This window comes from Achroia grisella, unplaced genomic scaffold, assembly GCF_030625045.1.
Source record: "Achroia grisella isolate CSIRO2021 unplaced genomic scaffold, CSIRO_AGI_Agris_v1 utg512, whole genome shotgun sequence".
Taxonomy (NCBI): Eukaryota; Metazoa; Arthropoda; class Insecta; order Lepidoptera; family Pyralidae; genus Achroia; species Achroia grisella.
In genome coordinates this window covers 429725-443958 of record NW_026712906.1, presented here as the reverse complement: position 1 = coordinate 443958, position 14234 = coordinate 429725, and the positions used below count along the sequence as shown (strand labels likewise).

Sequence of the window (14234 nt, the reverse complement as noted above, 5' to 3'; positions counted from 1 at the left end):
ATTATTTACTAACACTATAGAATATAATAGAATGTACTAAAAAATATATCCATTTCAAAGACGTTTATAATAATAATAATCTTTATTAGCCAATAAAATATACAAGTCATTGAAATGCGGACTAAAAGAGGCTGAGACGTGTGGATTCTCAAATTAGAATGCATTTAGCAAACGCTCATTTAGTAACTTTAGACACGGTTTGGGAGAAATGACCGCTTTTGGATATATTTACACACACAAATTAACCAGGGGTTTCCAAATCTTGCTTTATGTTAATTGTAGTAGTACATATTAATTTACATTATAACTTATTGTTACTTACCTCCATAACGACGTACACATAAGCAGGACTGTCCATGCAATCATGCATCGCGACGAGATTGGTGTGGTGCAGCGCCGTCAGTTCTCGGAGAATCTTGATTTCTTTTACGAGGATCTCAGATGCTTTCTGTATGCCTTTCTTCGTTACCACTTTCACAGCCACACATTGAGATGGATTCTGTTGAAAAATATTAGTATAGTAAATTTATTACTTATAGATTAAATATTAAATGAAAAATTAAGTTAGATGTAAGATCAATTGCGATTAACTATGAATTCATATGAAAGAACCTGAGATGAATATTAATAATATATTGGTACGTATGATATCTCGGGTATATGTGTATATATACCTGTCTCGTGTCAGTTCACTTTATACAATTATTTATTACCTTTATACTTAGTTAACCTGCATACTAATAATGGACCAGCGTATTGAAGTTTTTTAGATTCATATATCGTCGATTAGATAGAAAAATGTCATTTTTCAAAATTAGAAGCTAGAATAGGCAATTCTATATAAAGATCCTTTATATAAGTCAATTAAATTAACCACGCTATCTTAATCATTATCTAAACACTTTTTAAATTATATATAATACTATTGTGTAAAATTTTAAAGGAAAAAATAATAATTTTAATACTTTACTTATTTAAAAAACTACTTTAAAAAACTTTAAATGCTTGTCTTGTAAAAAATGTGCCTTTTGAATAGTACAATTTTTCTAACCGACGATATATGCTTCTACTTAGATTTGTTAATTTGAACGTAATATGCACACGAAAAATATTGTGAAAATGAGAACATTCTATAATGTCGGTTAAACTATAAAATGTGCTTAAAAAAGAATACATATATAGATCGATTAATACAATGTTGAACAGATACTCGTTACAGACATAATTTATATGATTTATTAGTGTGTTGCTGTACAGACTGTTGAATTTTTGTAATAGTAGTTAACTATGTGTAAACTAAACTAAACTCGTTTTTGAATTAATTCCTATAGGTAACGATTATTTAATGAGCTAATATTATAATATAATATCCTATTACGTCAAGCACATTAAATGAGTTAATGATTTGGTTGAGGTGACGTTTGAAATTAATAAAGATATTCAGATAAAATCCATCGACTTGTCAGATAAAAAATATTTTATCTTTAAGTTTGTTATTAATTCCTTTCTTGTTAGTATGTATGTCAAAATAAAAGTTACAAGGAATCTATATCCATACTAATTACACTATAATTCAGAATCAATTCGTCTATACCTAAAGTCGGTAAATATCTTTAATCACAAATGCTCCATTAATGTGTGCCAACGTCTAGATATCTGAGCCATGAGGTTGCACAACTATTAATTATAAGTCAGTTCTTAGGCAGTATTTATAATTGCTAGGTGGTTAGTTTTGTAAAATGATAACGCAAGTGCAGGGAACGTTGCATAAGGTCGTTGCAGGTGGGCGAGTAACGTCTACATGCACTAAGGTCTATATTACTCCATACGTTGAACATCTTATCGAATACCTACACAAAAAACAAGCTCTTTGCTTCTAACAAAGCTTTTAAGAATGGATAAATAAAACATAATTGCTAAGATGTGAATTAGTTTACATATGTGGATGCACGTAATTTCCGTAAATCATCGTGCCTATTTCATTATAATTATTTCAAATGTACCTTTACGTATGAGATACACATCTATAATAAAAGTAAAGTTAGTTTCAATACGTTTGAACTTGAGGATGGTTATTTGGTATCATCCTACGACTCTTACATGCTGAGCAAAAAAAGATGGAACACTAAGCAAGGTCAAAGTAATAGGACCAAAAGCGCTTTGAGTCGATGAAACCCATATGGCCCAGTTAGGCGGTCGAGACGTATTCTTGTGGATATGATTGTCAGTGTGTTAGTAAAATTCATATAGGTGAAATCGCGAGTTTTTGCTTCTTAATGTTAATGATTCATGTCGCGCAAAGTCCGTCTTGTTGCTACTGTAACATAAACGTGGCGGAAACGTGGTGGCCATAAACTGTCAAAGCTTGAGAAGTTTAACAGTTGGTTCAAACTTTGCTACGTTATGTCTAATTCCAAACATATATGTCGTATATGGAATTAAACGTATAAAAAATATATACAATTGTACATTGCTACATGAATAGAGTATATTATTTTTTTAATGGGAAAAGACCCTTTTTGTTCCTCCTGTATTTTCTGTACATTTTATGGATGATAATGATCGTATTCTGGGTTTTGGTACAAGTAAGTATGACTATTGAAAACAATATTTCCAAGTTAGAGCTGCCACTTATGCCCCTCAGGGAATTTACTAGAGACTATATATCTCTTTCTAATACGACCACGCGGGTTTAGATGTAACTTCTCTTCTTTGATTCGCTCCGTTACATATTTTTCATCATCACTATTAATCTGAGATGTTCCCTCATAGTAGTGAATTAGGACTAGCACATAATATTTCTTTTCTTTTCTGTATTACCTACACATAATCGTTTGATCCAAATTTACGCGGACAAAATCGCGGAATACACCTAGTAATAAATATGTAAATTTGGTATCCAATAATACCATAATACGCGTTGGCATATAGAATACCTTCTTTTTTTGCTTTCATTCATAAGAGGACTGAGATGAGACTGCCTGAGATACAAGGTGGATGTCGGCAGTCTAACATTAGCTCGTCCTACATTCCGTAGGCTCGTGTAGCGATTACAATTTGACCCGATTTCATCACGTACTCTCCCCGTACCCTTGCGGGATCACTTGTAGGCTGTACGTAATACAAATGTAAGTCAATTCAAATGTCACAGCATGTCATTCGGATTAAGAATGCCAAGGTGGCAATATTGATGGATCAGTATGTTACAATTGATAGATGGATGGAAATCATTCTATTTTCATTAAGATTGACCAACCAGAATTGTATAAACGTTATCAATTATTCAATTTTTATATCTATCCGTTTAATACTTTTTAAATTAAAAATAAAGTAAAGTAATTAAAGTGCTTAAATAGAGTTCCGTTCGGATTTACTATTTTGAATTGGAACTTTAAAATAGTATCAAATATAGTATTTCATGCATTATTAGTCACCATATATAAAGTCTCCATTACTATAAACATGATCATGAGGATTAAATTACATAGGTGTTGTGACATTTGCAACATGTATGCGATTGCCTGTTAGTAATAATGAAAAAAATTGTTGGAGACTACTAACACCATTGCTGGCAATCTCCGCCAAGCAGTTCATCGTGGAAAGCATTATCATAGTTAATTCCTTATGAATTTGCCAAGGTTGGCTACGTATCAGATTTTATCTTTATCATTGTATACTGCACTGGCGTCCACCCAATATATGTACACCATTACCGCAATCATAAAAACACCCAATTCAACCCAGTTATCACCGATGGCATGTCGCTTAATGATCTATTCTACAGGTAAAAGTTAGAAAAAATTACATGCTAGTTAGAAATAAGGTATGCAAGTATAATATGAAATGCAAATGATACATCGTCAACGCTTGCTTCTTATATTTTCATATTCATAGATATATCAGAAATATCATACCGTCAATTGTGTTCTATCTTCAAAGTTCTACGTTCTACATACATGTCAACTTGAAAAAGATTAATGGGTTCCAGTAAAGTAGAAAGACGTATAGAAAGACGCTTGTTTGTGTGTAGTTGCATTTTACTATCTATTGTATTAAACTGAAAGGACATTTTCCATTCCTAAACTTTCAATACTACCCGAGTCCATCTAACTACCTGGTGTAGGTACATAGTGAGTGCCCTTGGTGGTCATCGTGCGTGTCATATTGTACAGTATCTATTGTTCACTGAGGTTAGAATAAAGAGACGAAATTCTATATACGCCCACAGAACCTGACCACACCATATTCTACTCGTCAAGACTCGTGGATGACGTCAATGACTAAAACATCTAACTAAGTTTTATTCAAATAATTACCTTAAAATGAAGAAATAAAATAATTTGTAAGGATTCAGCATTCTTATCTATATTTAGCGGTTTTAGGCGCATAAACATTATTAGGAAAAGTCCTACTTATATTAATTGATGAGTTAAATTTCATTTTGTATATTTATTAAATTAATTATTCTAAACCTTGAACTATCATCTAACTATGTTCTAAATATATGGAGAATTAGGTATCTTCTCAATAATTTCGTTACCGTTGATTTCTGTTTACACGGTTTGTAAAATTTCAATACGTATAAATTATCATTTATAATATAACTAATAATTTCTGTAACATTTGCAAAACACAATCTTTTATTTTACTAATAATAATTTTAAAATAACCTTAAAGATATAGTATATGTATTTATAAACAATTCAACATTATCCATTACTATATTGATAATTCACAGTAGGTACATACATGTTAGCACTGATGAGTTCATCACGCACGAGATAAACAAAGGTCAATATCTTGTGACCGATAGAAAAAAAAGTCAAGTCACGTTCCATTGGGGTTCATGCTCTATACAGAGCATATAGTGTAATGTTTATAAATATTTTAAATAAGAAAGAGATAATATTACTTATCGCCGATTAGTTTTCAAGTCTGTGATGTTAGTCTTATATACTCATTTGGATGAGTGTACAATGTACATACATACCCAACTAAAGTTTGTAGACTTTCGTCACTAATATTGACCAGAAATGTTCGTCATTCTTTATATTTTTCAGTTAACTTAATAAGGTGATGATTAATTATATTGAACACATTGTTGAGATGTGTGTATACGCCCATTCATCTCTCGAAATATAATTACCTATGTTCCTATGTAATAATGTTATTATATAGTATCTGCTAAGGGATCTTGTCTCTGCCGCATGTACGTGACTATTAATGAAAGTTGATAAAACAAAAGATTAAGAATAGAGACCATTTCTTTTTCCCTACTCTTTATAATAAATATATCTGTGGTGAGTAGCGATATACAGTGAAATACGCAATCACTCTTACTATATAAGTAATCCATATGAATCATAAATGCTATTTATCAGTTAAGATTTTTTAAACTACCATGAAAATTTCACATTCTGACCATGACGCAAGAAAAGTGTATTTTTCAGATTTTAACTAATAATAGATTTGGCGAAGTAAATGCAAAATATCAGCTGTTGTTTTCAATGCCAGCACTGTATATTCCGCATAACTGGCAATAAATGTGGGTGTGGCAGTGACAACTAGAATTACGATATTACGAAGTACACTACAAAAGTGAAGATACATAACTGTTTAAGCAACACGCGGCCGAATCTGATGGATCTTTTGCAGACTAAATAAAAGACAAATTATGAGTCGTCTATATATTTAAGTCCAACTTTTTTTCACTTTAAAGAGCAAAATGATGGTTATTCAATAGCCGTTAAATAGATCATATGAAGAAACAGAACGAACCCCTAGAACTGGTATATTAATATTCATTCCTGTTTAGAGTGCTGGGTTCCTTATATTTTAAGGATTTTCTGTAACACATATTTGTATCTTGTACTATATTTTTTTTATTTGTTACATAGGTTATGTAATAAGTAACAAAAATATAGGGCATGCAGGAACATGAAATATATATATATCTGGAAATTTGAAATACCATAAATTTTCTTCTGGTACATAATATAAGGACACAGGAGGGTACTAAGCAGTAGAACAATTTTCGAAATTTGCTGAAACAAGTATTTATATTGGGTAATAAAGCATGTTAATGATAATTGTAAAATAGTAGAAGTAGTGACATAGATAGATTAGCGATAGTACTACCAGTGGCACTCAATGAGGAAGTAGCCATTATTATTGCTAAAAGTTGCATATAGATGGCGTGATTGGTATCGATGGAATTCTTCATAGTTTTGCAAACGTTTTAAAAAACAAAACTGTGTTTTCAAAAATGTTTAATCAATTTTTAAAAAACATATATACATGTTAAAATGAAATAATCTCTTTAGAAAAGTAATTTTTTATATTTACTCATTTTGTTATTTTCCATACTTAATTACACTTTAATCAGTGCTAATATGGGGCTATATATTCAAAATGTATATATAGATGGCATTGTATATTTGTATCGGCCTAATTAAATGTCTTTTTATATTTTCCATAATAAGCATAATATATTATGTTGTAAATTAAACATATAAAATTTTTTTAAGTAAATTAAAAATAGCTCGAACTTCTAAGTAATAATATTTCAATAATACTTATGTATGAAGTGTTGTCATATTATAAATAAATACATGTATTATCGATTTTTTTAATAATCGATAACAGATTTTATTATTATTATTGGATGATGCTTTTAATGAGTCGTTGTGAACAGTAAATTTTCATTATTTTGTATTATAGAGTTTCCGTTTCAAAGAACGGAATATAGTAGTACATTATTAGTGTCGTATTAATTTCATTTGTAATAAAAATCGATTACATAACAATTTAAAATACACGAATCTTATTTCTTCGAATAATAACTGGTAAGATTAAATTAGTATTTAAAAAAATAGAGATATCGATCCTATTCGAATACCATAACATTGATTTTCCATTCTATTTAATATCATTCAGTTTGTTTTAACTTACGTATGACTCTGTGGTATGATGTTTAACGTGTATAAACAAAGTAAATGTATGAACATTTCAAAAAAAAGTTATATTTTAATGTAGGTACATACATTTCTTTCATACATTTCATACATGTTAAAAATATCTTTAATGTAGGTACATACATTTCTTTCATACATTTCAAGTACATGTCATGTTATCTTTTAATGTAGGTACATAACACCCCATGTCAGACCCCTATTTGGAAGAAACTTAAAAATAATGCCAAAATATTAGATGAATATATTTTTAATACGAATATTGTTTTATATTTTTCATCAACTTTATCCCTGATTAACAATACTAGTAGTGTGTGTATAACCTGGTTTATCTCCGCTAAAGATAATTGAATGTTCCTATACGTAATAATGTTTTATATAGACAAATAGACAGACTGAGTTCTGCCGCATTTATAATATTTTTAAGAATATCGCTATTAAAAATAGGGGTTGGTGAAAGACGGGTGAAAATTTAGGCTGTATATATTTTCAATGTAACATATATCTAAAAAAAAAAGTCCATAATACAAAAAAATATTTTTTCGCAATCACTCTTAGGGGTATAAAAAATAGATAACAACCCTACCTCAGACCTGGCAAGTATATATATCAATTTTCATCATGGGAGAAATATGGCAACTAACACTGTGATACAAAATTTATATATTGTAATGACACAAGAAAAGTAGATATATATATAGATTTTAACTAATAATCGATTTGGCTCGTTGCTAAGCAAAATATCCCGGTAGCGGTTGGGTTCAATGCCAGCACTGTATATTCGTTGAATACCTGCAGCGCAATACTTAGGGTTACAACTTATTTTAATTATTTTTATGACGATCCAACAATATAAGATATAGCGGAATTCTCATTAGGTAAAAGAGGGGTACATCGTAGAATACATGAGGTATATACCAGTAAATTAATTGTAGCTAAAATCAGTCTCATATATATAACGATTGAAATAAAAAAACTTTTTTTTGATACGTACGAGTATAAACGTATCAAAATCATGGCTATACGTATAGCGCAGTTACAACATATCAAAAAAATAGGCATGGAATGTAAAATAAACCATAACATAATAATATATATACATTGGCACATAAGTTTATATCTGCAGAGTGTCGGCTTATACGATATTATACCACACATTTACATTGAATCTTGAATCGTTTTTATTGAGGTACACGATACAGTAATACATATCTATTATATACATATCTTTGCAAAACAGATATATATATATCTGAATTGACTGCCATCTATTTTCATGCTTTGTTACTAATATACTAGTAATCCGAACTGCTTCAGATCTAGCGACATCTAGCGGCTACGGTGGCGAAATAAAATATTTAAGAATATTAGGAAGGAACCATTTTCTTGTATGGGATGGGGTATCTGTATGTAATATTATGTTATCTGTGGTACTACCAAACAATTTTCTTTAATTTTCTTGCGTAAGTATATTGTATATATTTATATAAAATCCTTACTCATCTTGAATTATTTTCAGCATAAATATTATTACATATATATAATAGAATAAGAAGGATTTTTACTCATTTATTTTACTATATACTTATTATTAAATTAGATATGAGGAATGCAGATGGAATAGTAAACCAACCAGGGCTAACAGTAGATAATATTTACAGACACAAACAAAAATTAAAACTAAGTTAGCTCACAGAGGCCCTTTGATCATGTGTAATAAAATTTACAATCATATAGTTACAGTGATCACTATATTTTTTCTGTAATTTGTACATATACTATATAATTACTGCAGATTTTATATCTTTTACATTCTCCATTATAAGTTTAAAAAAGGTAAAAAAATATACCTTAACAAAGTAAAACCATATTTGGATTGTGTAAGTTAATTTAATATGATATTCCACTTAAATTACAATAAAAATTCAACCTCTCACTTTTATTTACGTTACTATTAAGTCAAGAATACCTAAAATTATTCTAAATTAGATTTTTTTTTACTAATTTAGGTATTGAGAGACAGACAAAATTAGACTGGACCAAAAGAATTACTTCAGCTTTCTTTTTTTGAACTTTTTATATTAAAAATAAATTAGTTTCATTTTTAAAAGATCACCATTTATTAGAATATTGATTTTGTTTGTTTGTTGCAAGTTAATAATTTATTTTCAGTGTAAAGTTGGTGAACCCCACCAGTTACTTGACATGTACAAATAAAAAAAGATATAATATAGTGAAGACATTAAAAAAAATATATAAAGCATAATAATCTATCTGTGCTTAGATTTGTAAAGTCATTGTGATATAAATGTTTATTTATATTTCGCAAACAACAATCAGCTGATTGGTGTTGTTGAAAAAAAGTATAGTTTTCTTGAAGATTTAAGACCAATGAAAAAATCTAAGGCCGTAATAAGCAAATTTACGTTATCTAATTCACACCAAGGATTCAAAAATATAGATGAATTGTTAAAAGAACGTATGCTAAAATGACCGACGTACGCCAAGAAAATCGATAACGCATCTTGCTTCTGAAAACGTTATATCTAAATACGCATTATGATTTTGTACAAATATCTGTAGTACTTAAGTATAATAGAAGGCAAGTTAAAAACAATAACGCGGAAGAAAACCATCTTTAAATATAGGTACCTTTCTCCTCCTTCCTTTGTAAACCATTGCAAAGGCCCCATGACCTATTATATCTTGTTTGGTGAATTCGTAGTCGCCTACTTGCGTTACTTCCATTTTCACTAATTTCCCTTTAACCACAGACATTTTTACAGTTTATTTATTTACAGTCTTTTTTTACAACAAAAGATCAATAATTTTAGAATACTGTATTGTATTGTGGAACTTGATTACGTGCTACATTATGATCACAGTTGGCTCATAATCACTTCCTATTCTCCGTAAATGACAATATTATTTTCACTGTATACACTTTATATCATCATTATTGTTTAACTAAACACCACACACAATGAATGAAAAATGTGTAAAAGTGATTCTATTTTGTGTTGATTTTGCGAGTGCGAAGTATAAAATAAAGTTGCCTGAACTTACATTGAACTACCATTTGGTAGTATTTAAATATAGAGCGAGCAGCCCAATTACAGTTAATAAAATGTATCCTGTATAAAAGAATTATAGTTAAAGAAAAAATATATATTAATTTTGATGTTATTGTACATTTATTTTAATTTATTTATAATAGCGCTCTTAATAAGATATTTCTTCCCTTGAGATCCTTCTTTTTTCCGTCAAATAAAATAAAAGGAAAACCATGCATATAACTATCTGTCTAGATATTTTAATACTCAATGAATAAATGTGATTTATTATATTTAATTATATTAACCTACCAAATATGTAACTAGTATATTAATTAATATTTTTTGAACAAACTGTAGTATACCTAGTTTGTGCGTGTTATAACATAGTAGCGCCACCTTTGCAGAGTTCGCATAAACTAAGTTCAAATATTGTTAATGATTACTTATTTTTGCGCGCCTATATTATACTCAATTCTAACTGCTATATATATATATTAATATAATTTAGTGATGATTGTTTAAGACATAGTACCTACCAGAAACCTATATCAGACACAAACATACTCAATCAAATTGATCTCACCAACAGGGTCATTCTGATGCAGGTATGAGTTTTTGCTTGTTAACAATGGTGTATTTATACGTAAGAATGTATATGCAATTTGTATATTCTTAGTCTCAATAATCCTTAGGTATTATTTATTGAAAAAAAAATTAATTAGTTTTATTTATACTGAGAATCATTAAATAAACAAGAATAATATTATGCTTTATTTCTATTTTATTACACTGGTAGATTACATAATAAGGAATCGCACGTAAAGTATCAATATACATATAGCCCGTCAACTTAAGTCTGCGGAGAATCTTCGGTGATTAGAGGCATTTTAGAGATTTATGTTTTCACTGCTACAATAGCGCCATCCGCATTAACAGAATTTGTAGTACAATATCGTTCACTAACTGAGGGGAGTAGTGGGCATGAAGTTGATGGACTATTCACTGGCGGCGCGGCGTTAGGCGTCGGCAACGTGGGCGACCGCCGACGGCCTCGCGCTTGAGGTTTTAATTATTTAAAATTTAGTTATTTATTTTCGAACAGTTGCACGAGTAAAGAGAGTGATTAGTACTTTAAATATATCCAAATATTTATATAAAAAAAATCATTTTCACAGTTCCCGTCAGTACAGCTTCTGCTGAGAGAAGCCTCTCAAAGTTAAAGTTGATTAAGACCTACTTGAGAAGCACGATGTAAGACTATCTGCATTATCAGTCTTGAGAGAGACTATCCCCGTTATCAGTTTCATAAATTGAAGCTGAAATAGCGGTTAGTGTTAGCTATGACATAATCCTGAAAAAGTTCCGCTAGACCAAAAGCCATAAGTTTGTCTATTTAAATTTCTGATTGTGTAATTTTTGTCATTGTTTGATTAGCAATAAAACTTGTTTACTCATACATTACTTTATCTATAATTCGCCTTATGTAATTTAAATTTTTTTTTAAAAGGAAAAAAGTGGCCTTGCGAACCCTAATTTTGGTGAGGTCCGCACATGTTCTAGCGGCACCACTGGGACTATTACTATTAAATAATATTAAAAGAATAATACAGAAATAAAGCAAGATATGTTACAATATTATAGTAGTTTCTATAATTGTGACTATCTTTTCTGGTCACCAAGATCTTCAATGCTGTCCTCATCGATCTGGAAATAAAAGAAGTATAATATACATATATATATAGTAGAAGTATAATATATATATTGTTGAGTAGAGATAATTCTCAAAATGTGGAAATATTTGTAGAATGTACATGTAGATTTATAATTAGGCTATAATTTTGTTAAACACATTGGCAGCACCTTTCACTTCTGATTTGATATCAATTTCTAAGTTGTTCTTTAACATAAATAAATTATAGAATAATGTATTGTTTAGTTTAAGAACTAACCTCAGGCCACTTCTCTGGTATAATATCAAAAAGGTCATCCTTCACATCACCTTGGATCACTATTTCATCATCCCCAGTTACTGATGAGCCACAAGCAAATTTTGTGCCAAAAAACTTAGCAGCCACTTTTAAATCAATATCTGAAAGACATTTCAATATATAATGTACTGATTTTGTGATGAAAAATTCATGAATAACCTTGCATTTATTATTTTTAATAGAAATAGAAATAATTTTATTCAATTAAACTCAATACAATCTCTTTTAAAGTCATATTTTTGATTCTACTGCTATTAGTAACGCAGATTCATCACAAGAAGAATGATCAAGAAACTTGTGTTACTCTTTTGGATAGATGTTTACACAGAAATAGATGTTAATGTTATTATTAGATTGATATCTCTTCAAATGTTCCAATATTTACTAATTATTTTACAGTAAGACATAATGGAAGCAGTTATTGTTATTAGGCCCTGATATGCAAGTAGAAGGTATAAAACATAGCAATGGGCTATTACCAAAAGTATTTAAACCAGATACTACAGTAACAGATTTCTTTTTTCCACGGGGCGCTCGTGACACTTGCACTAACTTAGGAACATCTTCTTTTTTCTTTGACTTCAGCATTCCCTTACCACCACGTTTTTGTCTCTTCTTTTCTTCTTCACCACCTGTGTTTTCTTCTTCATCTAGAAGTTTTAATGACAAGATTATTTAATTATGAAAATTTTGCAAGTTTGATATTTTTCGGTTGCCGATTATGTAGGTATAACCTAATTTATAAAAGAGTACTATCTTCTCTTACCTATTTTGACTTTTTCAAATTCCGTCGGTAGATTCTTTTCAAGCCATTGTTTGCATTTATCGTATTCCGGATAATATTCGCAATATTCTATAGGCATAGAACAATTTCCACAATATTGAACCCGTATAGGATAACTCACTCCTTCCCGGGGTCCCATGGAAAGATCTCTATCAGCCATTACTTAATATTTTTAATTGATTTTAATACAATTTCATAATAAAGAACAACATAAAATACAATATTAAAAATGAAATTTATTCAGGAAATCAAAAATTCCTAATTCCCGATAGTCAAGAGAAAACGCCGACATAATGACATAAATAAATGACAAGTAGACAAGTACAGTTTATAAATGTCAATGTCAATTGTTGACTGACATTTGGACTAATAACTGGACAGAATTTCTCCACCAAAGATTATACTATTCAAGAGCACGTTTTTTTTTAGTGATAGTAGTAAGTACAGAGTACAGAGATTAAGTAAGATAGTACAGTAATGATAATGGAATGGTACATCCGCCTGTGCCAATGGTTTACGCTGGCGGGGCACCAGTTGAGTATGATAGGATGAAATAGGGGAAGTGGGGCAGATTGGGACAAGGGGCACATTGATACACGTGTATTATTTCGTAAACGATTAAATGTATTCGAGTAGTGACAACTCTGAAACACGTCTTTAAACTTCTGAACGCGACCGTTGTGATTACGCTAACAGCCAGTCAACCGGTGGCTTTTAGCAGGAGAGAAAATGTTTCGAGCGCGGGTAACTAAAAAAATACGTGAGATTTAAAAGTGTTTTTACGATCTGCTGAGCCATCTTGTGATGATCAATGTATCCCAAAGGTAAGTTAGGGCATCAAATATTACTTTGCAGGTGTTTTACAATAATTAACTTAGTATCTTTAGTGAAACCTGCTTTTTATAAAAAATATTTTTGGGGAAGTTTGATACAGTACGGGGCACAATGATACGTATCAATGTTCCCCGTGACTTCAATAAAGTGTTAATTTCGTAAAAAAATTGTATTGTATTTTCAGAAAATGGTGCGAACATATAAATCAAATACTGAAAGACGTAGTACAGGTGAATACTCGATCAAGTGGGCTGTATCTAAAGTTATTTCAACGAGATTATCCGTACGGAAAGCAGATGACAAATATCTAACTGGAACTCTACAAAATCGTGTTGAAAAGTTTAGTTTTAGAATTTATGTTAACCTATTAGATTATTATATTTATTTTTTAATAAACGAGTCAAGTATAATTTGTTTTTTGTTTAGCGTTTTGAATAATGGTGATATTCTGAAGTATTAGTTTTGTTAAGAAACAAGTGTTTTTTTTTGTTAAAATGTAAAACTGATTGTAAATTAATTATTTCACAATAAATGTATTATTTTATATGAAAGTGTTATTATTTAAACCACATTCATACAAATTCCACTCTGTATCAAAGTG

The 14234-nt window shown here is 30.0% G+C and overlaps 2 protein-coding genes across 2 annotated transcripts in view; both read right to left on the bottom strand.

Moving 5' to 3' along the window:
• LOC131846692 (serine/threonine-protein kinase unc-51) overlaps positions 1–10027 on the bottom strand; it is a 39177-nt gene extending 29150 nt beyond the window's left edge. The window contains exons 1-2 of the mRNA XM_059196055.1: positions 9624–10027; positions 323–499 (exon numbers count right to left, since the gene is read on the bottom strand). Coding sequence (XP_059052038.1) covers positions 323–499; positions 9624–9749 — 303 coding nt within the window. The 5' untranslated portion in view covers positions 9750–10027. The remainder of the gene's footprint in view (positions 1–322; positions 500–9623) is intronic.
• A 745-nt stretch (positions 10028–10772) lies between these two features.
• LOC131846762 (density-regulated protein homolog) lies at positions 10773–13100 on the bottom strand. Its single transcript, XM_059196155.1, has 4 exons — positions 12782–13100; positions 12495–12665; positions 11977–12116; positions 10773–11731 (listed from the first exon to the last, which is right to left on the bottom strand). The coding sequence occupies exons 1-4, from the start codon at positions 12957–12959 to the stop codon at positions 11687–11689; spliced, it is 534 nt and encodes a 177-aa protein (XP_059052138.1). The 5' UTR covers positions 12960–13100; the 3' UTR covers positions 10773–11686.
• Between the last annotated feature and the right edge of the window lie 1134 nt (positions 13101–14234).

Coding starts and splice junctions, on each gene's coding strand:
- LOC131846762 (XM_059196155.1), bottom strand. CDS start 12,959: ATGGCTGATAGAGATCTTTCCATGGGACCCCGGGAAGGAGTGAGTTAT. Junction 12,666..12,781: donor ATTTGAAAAAGTCAAAATAG/GTAAGAGAAGAT, acceptor TAAAACTTCTAG/ATGAAGAAGAAAACACAGGT. Junction 11,732..11,976: donor TACCAGAGAAGTGGCCTGAG/GTTAGTTCTTAA, acceptor TTTTATTTCCAG/ATCGATGAGGACAGCATTGA.